Raw genomic sequence first — 23,904 nt, 5'->3', positions numbered from 1 at the left:
AAAGATCGCACTAGGTAATAAATGCTAAAACACTAAGTATAAAGCATGACTGCATTAAAATTTGAAATTAACATTATACTCCAAAATTAAATATTTCATCACAGAGAAAGAGTAGGGAAGGGTCTGTGACATATTCTTATAAAAGTTATGTCGTTGCAAGACACAGATCTACAGGGTGTGATCCTTCCCACGAGCTTTCCAGGGGAGCCCCTTCAGAGAAGTCCTAAGAAGCAAGGTACTGACTGGAAGAAGGCAGAGGAGAAAGCAAATAAGAACAACATACCAGAAGAGGAACGGAAATGTCACAATGAAGCTCATTACTCTGTGTGCTTAAATAAACCAGATAAGTAAAGCCAGATTCGTATTTTATTAAGGTGCCGACTATAACAAGATAAACACATCATAAGACTCTCAAATTACATAATTAATGTAGCTTATGTGACACATTCCTATTAATAATCGTTTATCATGCATGAACAGTAAAATAACATTAGACAAGCAATGGAGAAATGCAATCAGAGGGGCTTCCCGACCTTCATGCTGGAGTCTTATTGACACAGTGCTATCTAACACTAATCCTTGGATTTGGAAAGCAGAAATCTCTTCAGAGTGGTAAATAAACATATTCCTCCGAGACTGGCATTTTGATTACTATCACCTCGGCAAATACAAGATAAAAACAATAATAAATAAATAAATAAATAAATAAATAAATAAATAAATAAGAACAGGGCACAGGGCATTCTGCAAGGCCAATTAGGTTGCATAAACCAAGCAAGCACAATACTGGAGCGAGTTCAGGTACTAAGCCTGGTACCTCATCTTAAACGTGTCTGTCTTAATCATGACTACCAGGGAGATTTTGTGGAGAATGGCTGCCCCCTTTCTGATGTTGTCTGTAAAGGTTGGAAGCCAATGACAAGATATTCTGGGGCACTTAAATAAGCCACCAGAGTCAAACCTAGGAATGGACTGAAGAATAGAGTGTAAGGACACAGCGGGAGCTACTTACTCTTACATAAAATAAGCACTTTTTGAGCAACTGCATTATTCTTGAAAACAAAAGAGATATGGTCCCTGAACTTAAGGAGCTACAACTCTACAAAGAGGCCAGATAAACACCTAAATTTACAAGGAGAAAGAAAAGATCCCAGCCAACAAAATGAAGTCAGCCCCAAAAGCCAGAATCTATTTATAGTCTGTGGCAGAGACTGTAAATGCTTACAATTCCCAGGTAGCTTAAATCTCTGTGCTCCTCCAAGAGGGAGGGGGTGAGGGATGGAGGCAGCATCCTGGTAATGGTCCTTGAAGTGGAAGAGGAAAATTCAAGTAAGACCTGCCTCCATCCTGATCTGACACCACACACACACATACACACACACACAAACACACACACACACACACACACACACACACACACACACACACACTGTCACCCCAGTGAGTCGAATCCCTTTTCTACACCAGTCCCCTTATTTGTGAAATTCAAGTAACACACCCTTTCCTTACTAGATAAGAACTGAACAAATGCAGACTAAACAGAGGTGCCTGGCACACAGCAGGTGCCTAAAAAAAAAAAAATGCTGGGTGCTACCTGAATGATGTAAAATATCATTTCAGCCACAAAGCCAGAGCAACTATTCAGAATCCTACATTTTTAATTAAGACAATTAATTAGAGTGTGACCGGCAAAGAAAAACCTGCTTGTATTTAATACATAAAATGTGATGAGTCTGGAGATAAGTGGACCTATGCATCTTGCTTTGGGGAAAACTGCTCAACTCTCAGTGAGAGATCTATTAGGTTTGGAAGTCCCACTGAGACTCATCCTGGCCTGTGGTGTAGGTTGGAGTGACATGGCATGGCCTGGCGTGGACCTGATGAACCATGTTGGGAGGCTCCTTTGTGAGAAGATAATCAGACCCTAGTAGAATACTGCATACTCACACATTCATAAACTTTGTCTTGAGTATTTAATCTATCAAATTAATAGTGTAAATCGGAGGAGATAATTCCCCTTCAGTCAATGTGCCCCCAGTTCCATGTTCAGTTAGAAACAAAGAAATCAGGAAATGATAGTTACTCAGTTACCAGTGAACCCAGAAACCCAGAATTCAAAAAAGCCCAAACTAGAAGTGGCGGACAAGACCCTCAAGATACCCAGCCACCAATCAGCCCCAGCCCTAAAGTCCAGTTGGGCAGTACAATTTGTGGGTGTTCTCCCTAGCTCCATTCAGACCACACAGTACAGCACCACTCTCTATGTGGGGTGTGAATAGTCTGTATGGATCCGTTTGGTAAACCACCTGACGTGTGACTATACCACCACAAATGTGTTAACAGACGCAGCCAGAGATCGTGGCAGTGGTATGTATGATCATTTGAGTATTCTGGAATGACTAAGAAAATAAACGGAGTCTGCTGAAGGCTCGGTGATGCCTGCTGGAGTGAATAGCATCTTTCCCAGAGTAGCTTTCACGTTCAGTGTACAAGAACTGCTCTCAAGCCACCAACAAATAATCACACACAGTCGGACAGCTCGGCCTCTATGAGCTCTCCAGACTGATATCTGGATCCTCATACCATGATGCCTTGTGACTGTGAATACAGAAAATAGACACAATCTCTGGTATAGCCATCTAAACGTCACGGCATGAGTAAATACTGCAGTGAATCTTAACACTTGAAACAGAATCTTCCAGAGTCCAGAAATCCACCTGGCTGCCAAGAATAATACTTCCGTGGTTCGAGCAATCCCAGTGCCCAGAGGGGTTTTCAGTGACATAACCGTATGAGTTACTACATGTTGAGTAAAATAGAAAAAGCAGGCATTTGTGGATGCACTGTTTGCAGAGATCTCTAAACTACTCTTGATGATTGCACAAATGTAGAAGATTGTAGGTCTATGCAGCATCTGTTTAAGATGTTTGATTATATGGGGTTTTCCTGTGTTCTCATGGGAGGAGGGGGCAGCATACACTTTTATATCAGTCTCATTGAAGGAAGCCCTATGATGAGAACCGAACAAATATGTGAGTGATTGTGGCTTTGGGCTGAGGTAGAAACAACTGCCACTGGATAAAATCGAATCAATTAGATACCAAAGAAAACCTTTGCATTCGCCGGCCTATAATGAAGCGCGGTTTCCTCGGCTCCCTGGCAGTCAAGCCAGCGCCGTGTCGTCTCAGTACTTCACACATGATTTCTATTTCAGTTCTGATGTCAAACCCGACATCTCACATCACGGCACAAAGAAAGAACCAGTTTAGCTAGTTGAGTGAAACACCAGACAGCTGCTAGCAGAGACAGGTCACGGCTGGGGAGGGGCACGGCACATTCAGCTCGCTGTGTTTTCCTTCAGAAGAATGTCAATAAAAACCATGGCCAAATGAGGTATTGAAGGGAAAGTCCCGCTATGCCGTAAACCGCTGGGTTAACCTAAGAGTGGCAGTCAGGCAAGTTTGCAAAGGAGAACCCTGGCCAAAAACACGGGCTGCCAAGAACTTGAAGAAAGCTGTCTTTCTCCCTCGGTGTCCCAAGGAAGGGACCGGTCCCACATTTAGAAACGTTATTTCGGGGACCAATAGCAATTTATTTTGATAGAACCACTGCATGTTTTTTCCTCCGGTTCTCAACAAAGGAGCCATATTAGGAAATAATCTTGCAAAAAGCAAAGTACCCCCTCCCCCTTGCCCACGATCGATGCACACACGCGGCGCACAATGGCCGGCGCGCCCGCACTCGCCCACGCGGCCGCAGGTCCCCGCAGCCTCCCCGCCGCAGCCCCGGCGCCCGAGGCTCGGCCGTCGCGGGGAGCCGCTCGGCGCTCGCTCCGGGGCTGCCCGCCCCCCAGCGGGGCCCAGGGGAAGCGGCTGCCAGCGGCCGGGACGCCGGTCCCCGCGGGGCAGGGGGCGCTCCGACGCCCACCTGCGGGCCTAAGCGGGGCGGGCGCGCCGCGGCTCCGGGCCAGCACGCGGGGCTGAGTCTCAGCTGTCACCCCGCCGGGCCGCGCGCGCCCGGAGGCGAGAACTTGGCGGGCGATGGGCGCACGGACCCGGATGGCCCCGGGGTCCCGCGGGGCCCCCTCCCCATCAGCCCCACCGCCGCCGTCGCCGCACTCACCTTCTTCCGGGGCTGCCATTTCATCATATTTGTACAGCCGACCCGGGACACATCAAGAGGTGGGCTGGGGGCTGGGGGCAGACGCAGGGCGGCGGCGACTGCAAGTCATGCTGCCTCCTTGCACCCCCTCGTTCTTTCCCCGATAGGACAGACAGTCTTCGTCTTCGGTTCAGCGCGAAGTGCCGCGGCCACCACACTCTCCCACGGGGCTAGGACGTCCCGGCGGCCAGAGGCGCGCCCGGGCCGGAGCGGGGCATGTTCCCCGACCCGCGCCTGCGAAAAGGCTCCAGGCAGGAGCTCTGGGATGGGCCGCAGACCCCTCAGAGCAGAGACCCACGGCAGAAGCTGCCACAGAAACCCGGCCGGGCTCCTGCCATCCAAGCCCCTCTTGGCGAATTCTCCTCTTCTCCAAAAAAGAAAAAGATTAGACAAGCAATCAAACCCTCACACGCAGCCTGGAGCAATTCCCAAAATTCTGGGTGTATTTCTCGTTTGTAAAAATTTAGCAAAGAAAATTCCAAAGATCTGTAATCAGAGCTTCTTTGCGCAGTTTTCTGCTTCTTAGACAACTTGGGATCGGATCTGCCCTTCCGAAATGTCCACCTTCCCTGAACCTAGTAAATAGGAAAACTTGGTTTGTGTGTTTAGATTTTTTTTTTCTTAATTCCCAAGAACCTAAGTGGGGAAAGGCTGGAAGGAAATCCTGCAAGAACCTAACTCCACAGCTCGGTCTGCACTAATGACTTCCTTCCCTTCAGTGCGAGCACAGCCAGCCCAGCTCCAGCCACCACAGCAAAGAGTTTCTGGGTCTTAGTGCCACGACATTTACACAGCAGAAAAGTGAAGCTACAGTTCCATATGCGTCCACAGGCCGGCTCCGAAACCTCTCAAGAATTCTTATATTTGTATGAGCTACTTGGAGAAGTAAAAGGGGCAAGAGTCCAAATCAAACTTCCACAGAGGGGCTGGAGAGATGGCCGCCGCGTGGCTAACTGTACTGAGGACCTATTCCCAGAGGACAAGCCATTGCCTGGGATTCGACCTCCACTGACTCCTGCATATGACTGTGAGACTCAAACAAGCAAAACACAACATAAATAAAATAAATTTTAAAATTAATCTTTTTTGAAAGCCCTAAAAATTCTGATTTAAAGAAGAGATTTGAGATCTCGATCAAAAAAAAGTTAATCAGAAACTTTATCATAAATAAACTTATATATACATTTTATTTGCTTCTCTAAATTAAACCGCTTTTTAACAAAGTTTTACTATATAAGTAAGGTGGGTCTTGAACTTGTGAAATCAAGCCATCCTTCCATTTCAGCCTCCTGAGTAGCTGAGCAGGAACTACAAGCACAGACCACCATGCTTGAGTAGCACTGATTGTATTACTATAAAATATTGCAGCCGGGCAGTGGTGTACACGCCTTTAATCCTAGCACTTGGGAGGCAGAAGCAGGCAGATCTTGGAGTTCAAGGCCAGCCGGGGCTACAAAGAGAAGCCCAGCCTGGAAAAACCAGATAGATGGATAGACTGGACAGATGACTGATAGATAGATAGATAGATAGATAGATAGATAGATAGATAGATAGATAGATAGATAGATAGATAGGCAGATATAGATGGCCTGAGTTTTATTCCTCTTTTGTGCAAAAATTCCATCTTATGGATGCTGACTAATTCATGAATACAAGATAGTATATAATACTATTATCATGTATTATCCAACACACCTGTTGACTGCCATTCCCCCTTAAGGTTATTTTGGTAGATGCTAATACAATTGGCATTAGAAATTACTATTCTACTAAGGGGTGCCCACACTGTTAACTGCATTCAACATTCTTCATCAACTATCAGAACTACTTATGCAGGGAATCTGATGCAGCAGGGCTGTGACTAAAACACCCCAAATAGCCAACCTCCAGTGACTCTCACTCACTCCACCTTCCATGGGAGGCTGCTTGCTCAACTGAAACACACAGACAGCACTTGAGAACTGGAAGTCAGACCCACAGGACCTTACTCCAGAGCCTAAGTCATTACACACTCAACACCACAGCTACATGCCACATAACCCTGCCATGTCCTTGCACAGCTCCAGGGACTGGAACCTGATTGGGGTGGTAAGGGAATGAGGAAAAGACAGATAGATGGACACCTGGGGTCAGATGGTCTGGGATCTCTGATGGAGAAACCTCAGCTCCCCAGAAGATCATTGTGTTTAGTATCTGGAGTTGAACAGAGGTGAGGTTCCTGCCTTCAGATGAGCAACGAGGTGAGGTTATTACAGAGAAGCAAGGAGGTAGGGCCCATGGTCTGCACCCGACCAAGGAGACACAGTTAGCAATCTCAGTTGGAGCAGTCTTTGCAGGCGAGCAGTCTTCAGGCCTTAACCATCCAGAGGAGAAAGCTATTGTGGACCTTTTCCACACACATCATCGACACTTGAACTCAAGTCCCCTGGAGAAGGCTGTGCCAACTCTCTGACCCTGAGACTCATGAGTCTGAGTCATGGCTGCGCCTGTGTCAAAGCACATACTCACTCACTCAGGGCTCTCTCTGTATACTACACACCCCTTGTCGTCACCGTACCCCGTCAACCCCTTTCCTGGGTGCTACAAACACAAGGAAGAGTCTGCTCCAAATCATGACTTCAGCCACAAAGAAAGCCAACATTTTCAGTGTACTGTGACATACTCAAATTGTTCTGGCAACTTCCTATACATATCCTACTCGAACTGAAAATTCCCTATCGTCTTTCCTAAAATCAGCTCTCTTCCCAACAGCCCTAGCTTCTGACCATGATGTCACTATGTTCCCAAGATCACAGATTCCTGCCACAACATTCCCCACATCTAATCTACGAACTCCTGTAACTCCTTCCTAGATGGCTTGACACCCAGGCCAGTTGGGTTCCAACAACAAAACAAAACAAGAATGAAAGAAGACAGAGTGGAAAAGAACGGCGAATGAGTAAGACTCCATTCTACTTCATATGGAAGACAAGGCAGTTTGTTGTTGGAACCAAATTTGGAGTTTACTGTATAGAATGCAAAGCACTGGAAAGATTAACAGTGAGAAAGGTCACGGCTGAAGCAGTCTCTGTCCGTCTGTCTGTCTGTCTCTGTCTCTCTCTGTCTCTTTCTGTCTCTCTGTCTCTCGGAATGTCTCACTGTCTCAAACAGTCTCTATGTGTGTCTCTCTCTCTCTCTCTCTCTCTCTCTCTCTCTCTCTCTCTCTCTCTCTCTCTGTGTGTGTGTGTGTGTGTGTGTGAATGTTGGAGTTCTAGTCTGACCTTTAATCATCCTGACTGAGCTTCACAAACTGTTGGTATAACAGGCATGTATCATGCCCAGCCCAAAGCAGCATTTAATTTTAACCTACCTAATACAAGAGAAAATATTAACTCTGATTTTATGAGGCTCTAGGAACTTTTTTAACACTATGGTTAAAGGGCTCATTATTACTCTTTGACAGATAACAACACTGAAGCTCAGAGTCTTTCCGTGACCTGGCCACATCCAAATCCAAGGCCACATCCCAAGTTGACAGCAAAGAAAGACCTAGAGGTCTGGCCCCTCCTGGAGACATGAGTGGCTGGCTGGTGGTGGCCTTAGAGGTAAGGGGACATTTCTTTTGACCTTCTATCTAACACACATTTTCAAACAGACAGGGCAAGCAGAATGCATACATGAAAACCGGGTCTGAAACGAAAGAAGCTATGAAGATGTGAAGCTCAAGTCCAGGATTGGGGGGCGGGGGGGGGGGGGAGCAGGTGGTAAGGACTCCTGGTGAGGCCTCTAATATGTCAGGAGGAGCTACAAACTTCCCCATTTCCTTTTGCTCAGAACTCTCCCGAAGCATTCTAACAAGCCAACCAAAACATGCCTGTCAAAAGAGAATCAACCTAATTACATCAGAGTTATCCAAAGCTTTAAGATGTCTTCTCATTGTTTACATGTCTTCCCTGTGTGTCACATATTTGTAGTCTGTGTGGGACTTCTTCCCCTGAAGTCTAGTAACTGTTTTAGCTTTCATTTAATAGAGGACCATTAACTAGAAGCTTTTAAATACCAACACCATACTTAACCTTTTATATTTTTCTTCTTTGTATCTTATTTACTAGGCCTTATATAATAAAGGGTGGATTGGTATTTGTACCTGAGATACTCACAGGCTTCCATTATGCCAATGCACTTGCACTATTAGGGATTATTTATATGAAGCTATTGTTACCACAGGTCACTGCTTCCAAGACTCAAAACTGAGCACCAAGAATATATGTTACAGATCTTAAGATACTAAAGGGCATTTCTGATTTTTAAAAGATATGTTTAATTATTTAATGTATATATGTTTTTGCCTGCATGTGTGTTTGTGCAACGCATGTATGCCTGGTACTCATGGAGGCCAGAAGAGGGCATCAGATCCCCTGAAACTGAAGTTATAGATGGTTGTGAGACAGCATATGGGTGCTGGGAATTGAACCCTAGTCCTCCAGAAGAGCAGAAAGTTCTCTTGATTGAGCCACTTCTCTAACCCCAACCTACTGACTTTTTAACATAAAACTTGGCAAATAACATCCCTAAACACAGGTGGTGCATGCCAGTCTAGTGAACACAACTTATTTCACTAACGACTTGTCTATGCAAACCTGAATGAAAATGAGTCAGTGCTAAGAACATGCCTGTCAGCATTGCTGTCACATTCTTCGGGATTCAGTAAGGACCGACACATACCACCCTGACCGTGGAGAGGGGTCTGTAGGGACTGAGACATGTCACATTGACTGTGGACAGACACAGTTCAGCAGTGAGCCACACGCCCCCTGGCTGTGGAAACTGCCTGTTCTCTAATGTCCCTGCCTCACTTCCTCCACTGGCTAGCTATGCACCTCCCTCCAAAGCAGAAAGGATGATGGTGGTGTGCTGGAGGAAGGAGCAGTCAGGTAGAGGTGGAGGAAGGAAGTGCAGAGCTACCAGCACCAGCCAACAGTGCAGGACCACACTTGACAAGCATGAGGACACAGGGAGTCATCAGGCACTTGTGTCGTTAGGACAGGGGAACCCAAGAGTGGTTGAATCTGACTGTGGCTGCTGGAGTAGTTTCCACAGGTCAGGCTGAGTGACAGTGAGCTAGACTCAGGGAGGAGCCCATGCCTGAGCGGCCAGTATTGCGGCCACATTAGAAAGTCACCCAATAGGTCTGGACCCTAAGATGCGAGTCAGGCTGCACTGCAGTTACATAAGGAAGACTTGTATAGCCGCAGAGGCAGTGCATTTGGAGGCCAATGTGGGCTGCATGGCTAAAACTAAAGAGGGGCAGGGTGGGAAGACAGCTCACGTGCTAAAGCATCGGGACCTGAGGCAAGAGGATCGCTGAGGCACCTGGGCCAGCCTACTCACAAACCCCGAGGTCTCAGTGAGCGATGCTGCCTCAAACAAGGTGAGCGGCATATAAGACATAACACTTGAAGATGGGGCCCATCTACATGTTCACACACACAAACATTTTAAGACAATATAGAAAGCTAGGAATGCTACAAAAGAGTATTACCAATATCAGTTATCATTCACTGAGTATACTCATGCACTAAAACATCTCAGATGGTTATTTTATATCCTTAAAATTATATCATCTTGGAACAGGAGAGACACCTCAGTAGTTAAGCAGTTATTATGTAAGTATGGGAACCGGAGTTGACGTCTCAAAGTGTGGTCCCTAGCCCAGCACTGCAGTAGGAGAGGGGGGGAGAGACAGGAGCATTGCTGGGCTCACTGCTGCCAGCCTCACTGAGAAGGATGAGGTTCAGGTTTAGGAAGAGACCCCGTCTCAAAGAAATGAGGGTGATAAAGGAGAGTGCCTCACAGGAGTGCACACACACACCAAACACACACTCACACACCACACACACACACACAAGCACACACGTGTGCACAAACACAAATAACATGAAATAACCTCCTCATGAAAAGGGACTATTAACATTCCCATTTTAGGAAGAGGAAACGTTGCTAAACTCCCTGTGTGTGTGCACACAAAGTGGTGGGAAGGAGGCTCCAGTTGTCAGCCAGAACCCAAAGACTTCATCCTGACTCCAGGGTTAGGCTACAGTGATGAACCTGCACAAGATGTCACACAAGCTGCTGGAAAAATCTATTTGAGCTTTAGTTGATAATCCTGTAAATGCTCTGAAAGACAGAACAGGAAAACAATAAAGGCAGGAAGATCAAATAAGTTTTTGTGGCAATAAATCAATAAGGAGTGAAGGAGCCTTGAATTGGGGGAGCACAACCAAAAAAGAAGACTTCTTAGGAGATCCTGCTGGTGAAGGGGGCCAAGAGGGAAGGAATTAAGGGTTATCGCAAAATGTGTACCGTCTTTCAGAAACAACGGGCACTTTGTTAATTAAAGCATAGTTGACAGTCAGAACAGGAAGATCACAAATTCAGCTTGAGACCTGTAGAGTTCAAGGTACTGAGATGACAGATGCAGCAATGGGGACAAGGAGGAAGAGGTGTGGTCTGGAGATGGACAGGTGGATAACAGACTGATAGATGAGAGAGAGAAAGAGAGAGAGAGAAAGAGAGAGAGAGAGAGAGAGAGAGAGAGAGAGAGAGAGAGAGAGAGAACAAATGATAGAGATGATACACAGACAAATGATAGGCAGTAGAAATAGACAGATGATAGATGATACATAGATAGGTAGATATAGATGATAGATGACAGACATGATATAGTTAATAGACAAGTCAGTATCCAGATCAATACATACATTCATAAACACAACTATAAAGACTATGCTAACATCACATAAAACTTTAGGTTGATAAAAGTTCTCCAAGAAGGGAATGAGAACCAAGATGAGAGAGATACAGAGAGGACTGAGACACAAGGGAGGGAGAAAACAGAGACAAAGAAGGAGAGGAAGAGGAGAAAAGACCTAATTTGAATCTTAAGCAATTCTTCTTCTATGTGCATTTGCCTACATGTATGTCTGTGTGAGGGTTCCCAGTCCCCTAGAATTGTAGTTACAGACAGCTGTGAACTCTATGTAGGAGCTGGGATTTGAACCCAGAAAGAGCAGCCAGTACTCTAAGCTGCTGAGCCATCTCTCCACCTAACAAGGTTATATCTTTACTTTGGGGAAGAGGACAGGATCTCCTATGTCCTAGGCTAGTCTGAACTAGGTATATAGCCAAGGGTAACCTTGAACTTCTGATCTTTCTGCTTCTGACTCCCAAGGGCTGGGACTACATGCTTTAACCAGCCCTACTGGTCTAATGTATTCTTTTAAAAACTACAGCTGCCTTCATAACCAGATAGAAGTTAACTGGGCAGTTAACTGATGTCCTTAACAAAGGAATTTTTATTTCAATAATACTGCCTGAAGCAAACTCACGAGCCATCACTTGGTATCTGTGTGATCTTGTGTCATTTTACTATGTTGGAAATTTTAACACTTCAGTGAGTTCGATTATATACATACATGATCACATATGCAGCATCTCTACTATAAGGACAAGCCTGTATATTTATATCTAGTTATTGCCACTGCAGTTTACTGCACTGCTTGTTTGGCTGTGGTTTTGAAACTCCTTTCCTGTCAAGCTATGGGTAGTGTACAGATGCAGGAGTACATGGACAGCGATGGAACCATCATCTCCCAGCCTGACTCCCGCCACTGCCCATGACAGAGCAACTGGCTAGGCAGACATGGCTAAGAGGCTGGGCAACAGAGAGGAAAGTGCTCTCGGAGCGTTTTAGACAATGCGCAGCACCTCACGGTGAAAGTACATTAGAGTTTTGCCTGCGTATCAGTCCTTGCTGCTCTGTTCACAACAGCTAAGGAACCAGCATCCATGTCTGTCACAAGGAATAGATAAAGAAAATGCAGTTTATACACACAATGGAATTATTTTTCAGCCATTAAAAAAAAACATAATGAAATTGTAGAAGCAGAAAGTCATCACCCTGGACATTCAGTAGCAGTCTCAGAATGGTGGGTATCTGGGCATCATAGGTCCTTGCTACTCAACTCAGAACAGCTAAGGAACCAACATCCCTGTCTGTCACAGAGGAATAAAGGAAAGGTTGTTTATATGTACACACAGTGCAATTTTTTTCATCCATAAAGAATGAAGTTGTGTCGTCTGCAGAAAAACAAATGTGACTGCAGACAAAAGCCACACTTTCTCGCATTTATGGTTCCTGGATTTTATACTGATGCATAAAATCATGTATGTACATGTGACATCACATGACAGTAAAAGTGAAATCATCAAAGAATGGAAGGAGCTCATGGGAGCTGGAATGTGAGGAAGGGAAGAGTAGCCGGGTGTGGGGAGCTGTGCTTAGGGTGCACGAGACGCCTGCATCGACCTGTCCTCACGTGACATAATACCAGACACTAAAGGGCAACAGGGCAACCAACCCACCCCAAAAAACAAGCAGATGCCATCTTACTAGGAATGATGGCATAGGCCTCGAATCCCAGTACTCAGAGCATTGAAGAACAGAGATTGGAAGTGTAAAGCCAGCCTAGCTACATGAGATCCTGTCTCAAAAACAAGAAAGTATCACGTCCTACTGGAAGACTATTTCTAGGCCTGCTGTGAGTTCTCCACACCTTAAAACAACCTGTGAAAGGGTGGACACGGGCAAGCGACCGTCTGCCTGAACTCCGAGACAGAATACAACTAGACAGACACTCAGCATAAAAACCCAGCTCTCACTTCCCCAGTTCATGCAGTGACGTGGCTACTGGCCAGAAAGGGCTTTCTTATCTCTCTGGCAAGTAGTCAGTCAGTCCACTGTCATAACAGTGTTATCACCACAAAGCTGGGCTTGGGGTGCGTGGCTGTGACCCCAGCACTGGCAGGGTGGAGACAGGATTGGAGCGTGGAGCCAGCTCAGGCTACATAGAAAATTCAAAACTGCCTTGGGCTAGAAGTAAGACACTATCTCAACACACACACACACACACACACACACACACACCATTCAGAGAACTAAAACTTAAATATGAAGTGAAAGACTTTTCTCTCCTTTTTGAGGAAGCAGGCAGAGCAGTCTCTGCACTTCCTTCCTTCATTAATGTCAGTATCCTCGGGCCTCCTGACTATCATAGCTGCCATTCTGCTGGCCTCTTCATCAGGTGGAACAACCCTGCAACATAAACCACACAATTCTCCTAGTAAAAGACCGGTGTCAATGTTCCCTTTCCATAAAAAGTAAAATTCGGGGGCTGGGAGATGGCTCGGTGTGTAAAGTATTTGAGAGCCTGAGTTTCTCTGTTAGGCTCCCTAGCACTCGAGTAAGTGGTGCACAGTGGTGCATGCCTAGAGCCACAGCACTAGAGGTGAGAGACAAGCAGATCCCAGATGTTCACTGCCAAACAGCAAGCTCCAGGTTATGAAGAGACCTTATCTGAGTAAGATGGAAAAAATCTCCACATCGTCCTGAGAACTCAGAGGCCATTCACATGTATAAATCCTGCACATGATCAAGCCAGCCAACATACTAACAGGGGTGGGGAAGTGGCTCGTGAGGCCCCACTCCTAGCTGAGGGTCCAGCAACCAATGCTGAGAGTTGGCTTTCTTAGGATGTGACCCCAGAGAGGCTGCCGGCTCGAGAGACTGGCCTACTCTCATGCACACACAGGCAACACTAAGTAGACTCAGCAGTTTAGAAAAACAAATCCCATGAGGAGGGAAAAGCTGTGGAGGAAGAATAGCAAGGGAGACAATGGGAGAAAGGTTCAAACACACATATGCATGTAATCGTCAGATTATAAAAAAAGGCTGAGAGCAACGAAGATACTCAAGGGAATCTTTGGCTTTCTTTCTTTCTTTCTTTCTCTCTTTCTTGATCTCTCTCCTTTCCTTTCTTCTCCTCTCCTCTTACACACACACACACACACACACACACACACACACACACACACACACACACAGAGAGAGAGAGAGAGAGAGAGAGAGAGAGAGAGAGAGAGAGAGAGAACAGAACTAGAAGATTAATGCCCTTCCCATGTTCTACACTTTTTACCCACATTCTCACAGTACCTGCCTTCTCTCTGCTGCAGCCAAACCAGCCTTCATGACCTCAGTGGCTGCAAATATCTGCAAACATTCTTCCTGGAAAACAGGAATTTTCTTTTCTGCACTCCAGTTTGTTTAGTATTGTTTTCCCAGATAGGCCACCATTTGCTCCTTCCATACATTTCTACAGTCACAGCTCTTGGGAGACTGAGGAAGGAGAATTATTTGAGCCTAGGTATTTAGAGCCATAGTGAAAGTCCGTCTAATAAATAAATAAATAAATAAATTTCAATCAATTTGAAATGGCATAATTTACTTTGAATATGTAAGCTCTATAAGTAGTAATTGTTCATCATTATGGATCCAGACTTTGGGGTAGATTCAGCATAAGTATTAGTTAGGTTACTATTGCTATGATCAGACACCATGACCAAGCACGTTGCTGGTAGAAGGGGGTTATTTGGCTTCTACTTCCACATTGTAGGCCATCATTAAGCAGGGCAGGAACCTGGAGGCAGGCACTGATGCAGAGGCCATGGAGGGTGCTGCTTTCAGCCTTGTTTCCCCTGGCTTGCTCAACCTGCTTCCTTAAAAAACCCAAGACCACTGGCTCAGGGCTGGCCCCACTCACAATGGGCTGATCCCTTCCCTGTCACTTACTAACAAGAAAATGCCCTACAGGCTTGATTACAGACCTTTCTCATGCAGGCATTTTCTCAAATCAGGTTCCCTCCTCTCTGGTGACTTCAGCTTGTATCAAGTTGACATGAAACAGTCTAGCACAGTCATCATTAAGTATCTGCTGAACCACAACAACAAGCTATAATTTCAGTTACATAATGATATTAAATACATAGAATTTGCTTTAACAATAAGACTTTTGGTTGGGGTGGCTTACACCTATAAATTCAGTCCAAGGAGGCTGATGATGGAGAACAGCCATGAGTTCTGTTTTAAATACTGAGTTCCAGGCCAGTGAGTTCCAAGTCTGCCTAGGAAGAGGAGAGGGAGAGGGAGAAGGGGAAGGGGAAAGAGAGGGAGGGGGAGGGGAGGACAGGACAAAAGGGAAAGGAGAAGAGAGGAGAGGAGAGAGATCAAGAAAGACAGACAGAAAGGTCCATTATTCAAGAACACTCAGGTCTAAATCAGAAGAATTGACAGAAATGTTTCTGAAAACTAAGCAATAATTATTGTGAAAGAAAAGAAAAACAATTACTGTCTAAAACACTTTTTAATTGCAGGGATGCCAGTCCTATCACGCTCTGTCTTACTTCTTATCAGGAAAATTTTGTTCTACCAAAGATGAGAAGATAAGATGTCTTCGATAGTTTAATAAACATATTTAAAACACTTTGAAATTCTTAGATGAACTAGAAATCACTTGTCAAAAGTACAATCTTATTTGTCAAAACATGAGATTGGAAAGGGGTAAGATGCAGAAATAACCGGCTTGGAGCTGCCAGGCTGACAGGCTGTCTTCAGTGAGGCAGTCACAACATTCAGATGCAGATTTTTTTAAAACTGCTGCCACTCTGGCCAAGAGAGAACCCAGAGACAGCTTTGTGTTCCTGCTCTAAAGGTGCGTGAACTGGTCAGAAAAATGAATATCCTGATTACCAAATTAAGCAATGACAGTTCGGATCATGAAGAGCTTTGCATTCAGCTAAGAGCGCATGTGGACAAGAACTCACTGACACGTTTGGAGAATGATCCACAAGGCCCTACAAAACCACGCTTGCCACCTAGGCCTCAGAACGCAGCTGCTGGCAGGGCACAGAATGCCAGAAGCGACTTTCAGGGTCAATAGCTAGAGGTAGGCAGTTCGCTGTAATACTAAATAGTAAATTTTGAACCGCCAGGCCATCAAAATACAGTTACAGACTTGCGACAGTAGAGCTGTCATGAGTCTGCTCAGGCTAGAGTATAGCTCTATTTCAAAACAACAGACAAACAAGAAGGAATTTATATCTGAAATAAATGGGTTTTTTTTCTTCCTCTGTTATTTTTCTCTTTTTTTGGGGGGGGGGGAGCTGGTTACCAGTGCTGGGGATTAAGGAAGGGCTGTGCCTGATTGGCAAGGAGGTGGCACTGAGCTCTATGCCCAGCCCTTAAAAGTCCTTCCTCATTTTCCCTTTCCAACTGGTCCTTCAACTGGTCTCAGAATTCTCACGAGAGCAGCTTCATGAACCCCTTCGTCCCACCTGATTGGGAAGATCACTACACCAACTTTCTCACATCTCACCAAGTCTCCGGGATGTAGAGTGCTCAATTTTGCCTGGTTAAAAAAGGGGATACCTCTAGACTTAAATCCCTTTATCCTGTGGTTAACAGGAAATGGGTACATGCTATACAATTACATTTATTCAGAATACCCAGGGACGGAAAGTCCATGCAGGTAGAAAGTAAGTAAGGATGCCACAGACTGGGAGGGCAAAACCTGTCTGGTAATGAATGAAGTTTCTGGAGCCACACAGCAGAGATGAAGACACCACTTTACTGGTTATATAAGTCATGGGGTTGTCCACTTCAAGAGGCTGGATTTGATGCCTCTGTGAGATCCAGCTATAAGGCATTTTCTCAATTAGTGATCAAGGGTAGAAGGGCCCACTATGGGTGGTGCCATCCCTGGGCGGATAGTTATGGGTTCTATAAGAAAGCAGGCTGAGCAAGATGGCCTCTGCATCAGCTCCAGCTTCCTGCCCTGCTTGAGTTCCAGTCCTGACTTCCTTTGGTGATCAACAGCAATGTGGAAGTGTAAGCTGAATAAACCCTTTCCTCCCCAACTTGCTTCTTGGTCATGATGTTTGTGCAGGAATAGAAACCCTGACTAAGACAATGGGTTGGGGTTTTTTTTTGGGGGGGGAGGGGGGTTGTTTTGTTTTTTTAAGATAGGGTCTCACTACACATCCCCAGGCTGGCCCCAAACTCTTGAGCTTAAGCCATCCTGACTCAGCCTCCCAAGTAGCTCAGACTCCTGGCATGAACTATTATGCCTAATGTCTCATAAATCTTTGAAACCATCAATATGACCCATACTATTTGTTTTCTATACTAGGCAATAGAAATGAGCGAGCAAACCTCCATCAGCATGAAAAAGCTGTGCTAGCAGCAGAGATCTATCAGAGTGCATGCCACAGGATGCTCTCCTGTAATTATCAAAACAAGATGATTGTGCTCAGGATGGTGGTTTATATCTATCATCCCTACAGCTACAACCAGAAGAGTCAAGGGTCCGCAAACCAAGAACCCACCTTAAGAAAAGGGGGTACGGGTGTTGGGAGATGACTCAGTTGATAAGTACCTGTCATACAAGCATGAAAACCTGAGTTCAGATCTCCACAACACACACACAAGCCCGATGCAGGGGAAGGGGAGGACACTGGCAAATCCCTGCAGCCCAGAGGCAACTCTGGGAGCTGGGTTCTCACTCTGAGTACCAGCAGTGAAACGGGCTGTCTCCCCGCATAGCAATTGCCTTTACCACTCAGCCATCTTGCCAGCCCTTATAAACTCCTACTAGAAATTATGCAATCCTTCTTCTCAGCCTCCCTAGAAAGATATGTAGGTTTTATTCAGTAATTCTCAATAATTTTAACATTATCACTTTGAAGATTAAAAAAAATTATAAAGTCTAATCCTAAAACTAATGGCTATTCTATCAAAACTAATTCCGGTCAAAAAAAATTTTTAAAAGAAAGAAACGAAAACTAAAAACCCCTTGGGACCTGGGTTTTCTGAGGCAGAGTTCCATCTTTGACATAATAGTCACTTCCTTATCTAAAAACAGAAATGCCTACATTGTTTACAGAAAGTCCCATCCTTAATCAGTTGATTTACTTATATGAATTTATAGGCAATATAATTATTTGAATGGAATACTGTTTAGTTATTGCCTTTTAAAAATTTGTATACTACACTATCTATTAATCAATTAAATTTCAATAATGGATAGAGAATGGATATAAAACAATATATAGTTCCTTTTAAGGTTATTCGCAAGTAAGGTTTACACTCTACAAATGCCCCCTTTTTCAATGAAAAAATACTAAATAATTTTATTTGCAGGAGTGTTTGTTTTCTCTGCTTGTATATAAGTGCTGGGAAATAAACCTGGTTCCTCTGTAAGAGCAACTAGGGCTCTTAACAATTGAGCCATGTCTCCAGCCCTCCTCTGTGCCTGTAGACTAAATGGCCCTTTGAGTAGAAGGGAGTGCTATAGAACACTGAGTAGGCTAAAGAGCTGTAGAACACAGAGGAGGATGGAGTGTTACAGAACACTGAGTAGGATGGAGAGCTATAGAACACTGAGTAGGATGGAGTGTTACAGAACACTGAGTAGGATGGAGAGCTGTAGAACACTGAGTAGGATGGAGTGTTACAGAACACTGAGTAGGATGGAGAGCTGTAGAACACTGAGTAGGATGGAGTGTTACAGAACACTGAGTAGGATGGAGTGTTACAGAACACTGAGTAGGATGGAGTGTTACAGAACACTGAGTAGGATGGAGTGTTACAGAACACTGAGTAGGATGGAGAGCTGTAGAACACTGAGTAGGATGGAGTGTTACAGAACACTGAGTAGGATGGAGAGCTGTAGAACACTGAGTAGGATGGAGTGTTACAGAACACTGAGTAGGATGGAGTGTTACAGAACACTGAGTAGGATGGAGTGTTACAGAACACTGAGTAGGATGGAGAGCTGTAGAACACTGAGTAGGATGGAGTGTTACAGAACACTGAGTAGGATGGAGTGTTACAGAACACTGAGTAGGATGGAGTGTTACAGAACACTGAGTAGGATGGAGTGTTACAGAACACTGAGTAGGATGGAGAGCTGTAGAACACTGAGTAGGATGGAGTGTTACAGAACACTGAGTAGGATGGAGTGTTACAGAACACTGAGTAGGATGGAGTGTTACAGAACACTGAGTAGGATGGAGAGCTGTAGAACACTGAGTAGGATGGAGTGTTACAGAACACTGAGTAGGATGGAGTGTTACAGAACACTGAGTAGGATGGAGTGTTACAGAACACTGAGTAGGATGGAGTGTTACAGAACACTGAGTAGGATGGAGTGTTACAGAACACTGAGTAGGATGGAGTGTTACAGAACACTGAGTAGGATGGAGAGCTGTAGAACACTGAGTAGGATGGAGTGTTACAGAACACTGAGTAGAATGGAGTGTTACAGAACACTGAGTAGGATGGAGAGCTGTAGAACACTGAGTAGGATGGAGTGTTACAGAACACTGAGTAGGATGGAGTGTTACAGAACACTGAGTAGGATGGAGTGTTACAGAACACTGAGTAGGATGGAGTGTTACAGAACACACTGAGTAGGATGGAGTGTTACAGAACACTGAGTAGGATGGAGAGCTGTAGAACACTGAGTAGGATGGAGTGTTACAGAACACTGAGTAGGATGGAGTGTTACAGAACACTGAGTAGGATGGAGTGTTACAGAACACTGAGTAGGATGGAGTGTTACAGAACACTGAGTAGGATGGAGTGTTACAGAACACTGAGTAGGATGGAGTGTTACAGAACACTGAGTAGGATGGAGTGTTACAGAACACTGAGTAGGATGGAGTGTTACAGAACACTGAGTAGGATGGAGTGTTACAGAACACTGAGTAGGATGGAGTGTTACAGAACACTGAGTAGGATGGAGTGTTACAGAACACACTGAGTAGGATGGAGTGTTACAGAACACTGAGTAGGATGGAGAGCTGTAGAACACTGAGTAGGATGGAGTGTTACAGAACACTGAGTAGGATGGAGTGTTACAGAACACTGAGTAGGATGGAGTGTTACAGAACACTGAGTAGGATGGAGTGTTACAGAACACTGAGTAGGATGGAGAGCTGTAGAACACTGAGTAGGATGGAGTGTTACAGAACACTGAGTAGGATGGAGTGTTACAGAACACTGAGTAGGATGGAGTGTTACAGAACACTGAGTAGGATGGAGTGTTACAGAACACTGAGTAGGATGGAGAGCTGTAGAACACTGAGTAGGATGGAGTGTTACAGAACACTGAGTAGGATGGAGTGTTACAGAACACTGAGTAGGATGGAGTGTTACAGAACACTGAGTAGGATGGAGAGCTGTAGAACACTGAGTAGGATGGAGTGTTACAGAACACTGAGTAGAATGGAGAGCTGTAGAACACTGAGTAGGATGGAGAGCTGTAGAACACTGAGTAGGATGGAGTGTTACAGAACACTGAGTAGGATGGAGTGTTACAGAACACTGAGTAGGATGGAGTGTTACAGAACACTGAGTAGGATGGAGTGTTACAGAACACACTGAGTAGGATGGAGTGTTACAGAACACTGAGTAGGATGGAGAGCTGTAGAACACTGAGTAGGATGGAGTGTTACAGAACACTGAGTAGGATGGAGTGTTACAGAACACTGAGTAGGATGGAGTGTTACAGAACACTGAGTAGGATGGAGAGCTGTAGAACACTGAGTAGGATGGAGTGTTACAGAACACTGAGTAGGATGGAGAGCTGTAGAACACTGAGTAGGATGGAGTGTTACAGAACACTGAGTAGGATGGAGTGTTACAGAACACTGAGTAGGATGGAGTGTTACAGAACACTGAGTAGGATGGAGTGTTACAGAACACTGAGTAGGATGGAGTGTTACAGAACACTGAGTAGGATGGAGTGTTACAGAACACTGAGTAGGATGGAGTGTTACAGAACACTGAGTAGGATGGAGTGTTACAGAACACTGAGTAGGATGGAGTGTTACAGAACACTGAGTAGGATGGAGTGTTACAGAACACTGAGTAGGATGGAGTGTTACAGAACACTGAGTAGGATGGAGTGTTACAGAACACTGAGTAGGATGGAGTGTTACAGAACACTGAGTAGGATGGAGAGCTGTAGAACACTGAGTAGGATGGAGTGTTACAGAACACTGAGTAGGATGGAGTGTTACAGAACACTGAGTAGGATGGAGTGTTACAGAACACTGAGTAGGATGGAGAGCTGTAGAACACTGAGTAGGATGGAGTGTTACAGAACACTGAGTAGGATGGAGTGTTACAGAACACTGAGTAGGATGGAGTGTTACAGAACACTGAGTAGGATGGAGAGCTGTAGAACACTGAGTAGGATGGAGTGTTACAGAACACTGAGTAGGATGGAGTGTTACAGAACACTGAGTAGGATGGAGAGCTGTAGAACACTGAGTAGGATGGAGTGTTACAGAACACTGAGTAGGATGGAGTGTTACAGAACACTGAGTAGGATGGAGTGTTACAGAACACTGAGTAGGATGGAGTGTTACAGAACACTGAGTAGAATGGAGTGTTACAGAACACTGAGTAGGATGGAGAGCTGTAGAACACTGAGTAGGATGGAGTGTTACAGAACACTGAGTAGGATAGAGTGTTACAGAACACTGAGTAGGATGGAGTGCTGAGAACTCTTGAGTAGGATAGAGTGTTACAGAACACTGAGTAGGATAGAATGTTACAGAACATTGAGTACAATGGAGAGTTGTAGAATATCATTTATGTAATGAACTCCTGTTCTAATTTCTGAATTAACATATTTGGATTTTATTGCATACAAAATATTTGATGTTAGTATTGTCTTAATTTCACAGAGAATTCTGTTAAAAGTTTGCTCCTAGTGTATAATTCAATATAATAATAAAATAAACAAATACAAACAATATATGGATTCTTTCTTTTTCAATAGGTTTTATTTTATTTATTTTTATTTGCTAGGTTTTAGGAGTTGTGTCCTGGTCCATACATACAAGTCAGAGGGAACCTCAGGAGTCGTATCTCTCCCTCCCCTCTCGATTCTGAGAATGGAAGGCAGGTGGCTTGGGTCGTTTGATAAAAGCTTTTACCCACAGTCAAAACAGGCAGCAATTCTGCCATAATGAGAGTCAGATTCCATTGTTTTTAGCAGTAGCCCCTAACTTGTGAGTGAAGGAAACCAAACAGTGGAGAACTGATGCTCTGAGTCCTTTCCTCTTGAGATCCTCTGACCTGCAGGTATGGACATGAATAATTCCACTGTGGCATGGCATTAATGTGTTAGATTAGTGGTACATTATTAAGGGAGGGCATAGCAAATGTGTAATACATCTTAAGAAATCATACACAGTACCAAGAATGTGCAATTTGGCTTGGCACCCCACTGGCAGACAGCACCACAGCACACAGTGAGCCCTGCACGGCCACAGTTACATCTGTAATTTGCTAATATAAATGCATTGCAGCAGATGGTTTCAGAGACTGGCACTTTCCACACACTTGTGGGTCAGCACCTACATCTATTGCACATTACAGAGCCCCGTCTTGAGCAGCGCCAACCCTTCATCCTTCATTGGTTTCCTAACAGAAACCACTTTATTCTTTTTGTGCCTACTTCCTAAAATCTGTATTATCACACCCAGTATAAATAGCTAAGCCACATCTGCTGCGACCTTGCTGAACAATATCCAAGGGAGACACAAAGTGACTGCTTAACACAGACCACTCCGGGAAGATCATCACCCCCTTTTCCAAATATGGCAGCCATTTGCTTCTGCTAGTGTGAAACCTATTTCATTTATTATTTGCAATTCTTGAAGATTTAGTAAAAAGTGTAAACTGGAGCTCTTGTTGCATTTTAATACTAGCTTTCAATATTACAGTAATCCTGTGCTTGTTGATCTATTGTCATCTAGCTGAACTAGGCACATCATGTGAGCCAACTCAGAAGAAGCTATGTTCTTCAGAAGTTTGTGCCTGGAATAACAGTATACTGTTGAATATGGTCATTTTCTTCTATCACAAGTATCATCAATTAATTAATCCCCAAACTAGTTTTTACTACGCAACTGTCCTATTGGGAACTGTGTGTAGCAATAAAATATAAAAATATGCCTTCACCATGTAAAATCTTAGTATTCTTGTTGTAATCAGAAAAGAAAGAGCAAATCTCAAAGGTCACAGAAGAAATCTACTTCTTTAGCAAAATAAAGTTCAAGATAAGAATGCTAGAAACAAATGTGATCTCATATCCAAAAATCCAGAAGGAATGTGAGCATGATTTAGGTTACAAACATAATTCTCCCTGGAAAGAACTGAATGGCTCCCCAGGGGCCGATCCCAGCTGGCCTGCAAATGCCGAGGCAGTGACTGGAGGGGGTCTTCAGGGTCAAACACAGGTCTGCAATCCCAAACTCAACGATGGCAAATGGTTTTAAGTCGAAGGCATGAGGAAGACACAGGCAGTAGCAACTATCTACTGATTATCTGTGTCTAGACTTTCCTCTACACTACACAATCATCTCTGAGTTCTTTCTGCACATACAGAAGAGGTTACTGCTCATTTTCAGGACTCTGGAACTGCCTCCGTTTATCATTTGGCTTAGAGAGCAAAATAATGATAATCAATAAGTATCTTATCGTTTCTTGTTGGGTTCACCTGGCTCAATACAAGCAAAACGCTTCGTATATTCCAGAACATGATCTATATTTTATCTTTAGTTGTAGCTGAATCAATAACCTCAGATGAGGTCTTCTCTGTGTTTTCTTTCTGTCTAAAAACTACTCCCCTTCAACAAGTTGAAAAGTGTAACACATTTTGAAGAATCCAGACTAGTCCAGGATTGGGTGGAAATCTGATCAAACCAAGGATTCCAAATACCTTCTGTGGGAGCTTAATACTCACAATTCTTTTGTAAACCTGAGACCTAACAATAGCTTTGTCATGTAGATAT

The 23,904-nt window shown here is 44.4% G+C and overlaps 1 protein-coding gene across 6 annotated transcripts in view; it reads right to left on the bottom strand.

Annotated features, from left to right (window-relative positions):
* Positions 1-23,904, bottom strand: part of Ttc28 (tetratricopeptide repeat domain 28) — a 409,996-nt gene that overhangs the window by 306,253 nt on the left and 79,839 nt on the right. Inside the window, exon 1 of one of the 6 annotated variants that reach the window (XM_006534846.4) lies at positions 4,123-18,500. The exons of the other annotated variants lie outside the window; for them this stretch is intronic. Within the exon in view, the coding sequence (XP_006534909.1) occupies positions 4,123-4,149 (27 nt within the window). The 5' untranslated portion in view covers positions 4,150-18,500. Of the gene's footprint in view, positions 1-4,122; positions 18,501-23,904 lie in introns of those variants that run through there. 6 annotated transcript variants of the gene reach the window in all.

Source organism: Mus musculus, chromosome 5, assembly GCF_000001635.26.
Source record: "Mus musculus strain C57BL/6J chromosome 5, GRCm38.p6 C57BL/6J".
NCBI classification, from domain to species: domain Eukaryota; kingdom Metazoa; phylum Chordata; class Mammalia; order Rodentia; family Muridae; genus Mus; species Mus musculus.
Note: the sequence above shows the minus strand (reverse complement) of the source record. Positions and strands in the feature narration are given on the sequence as shown.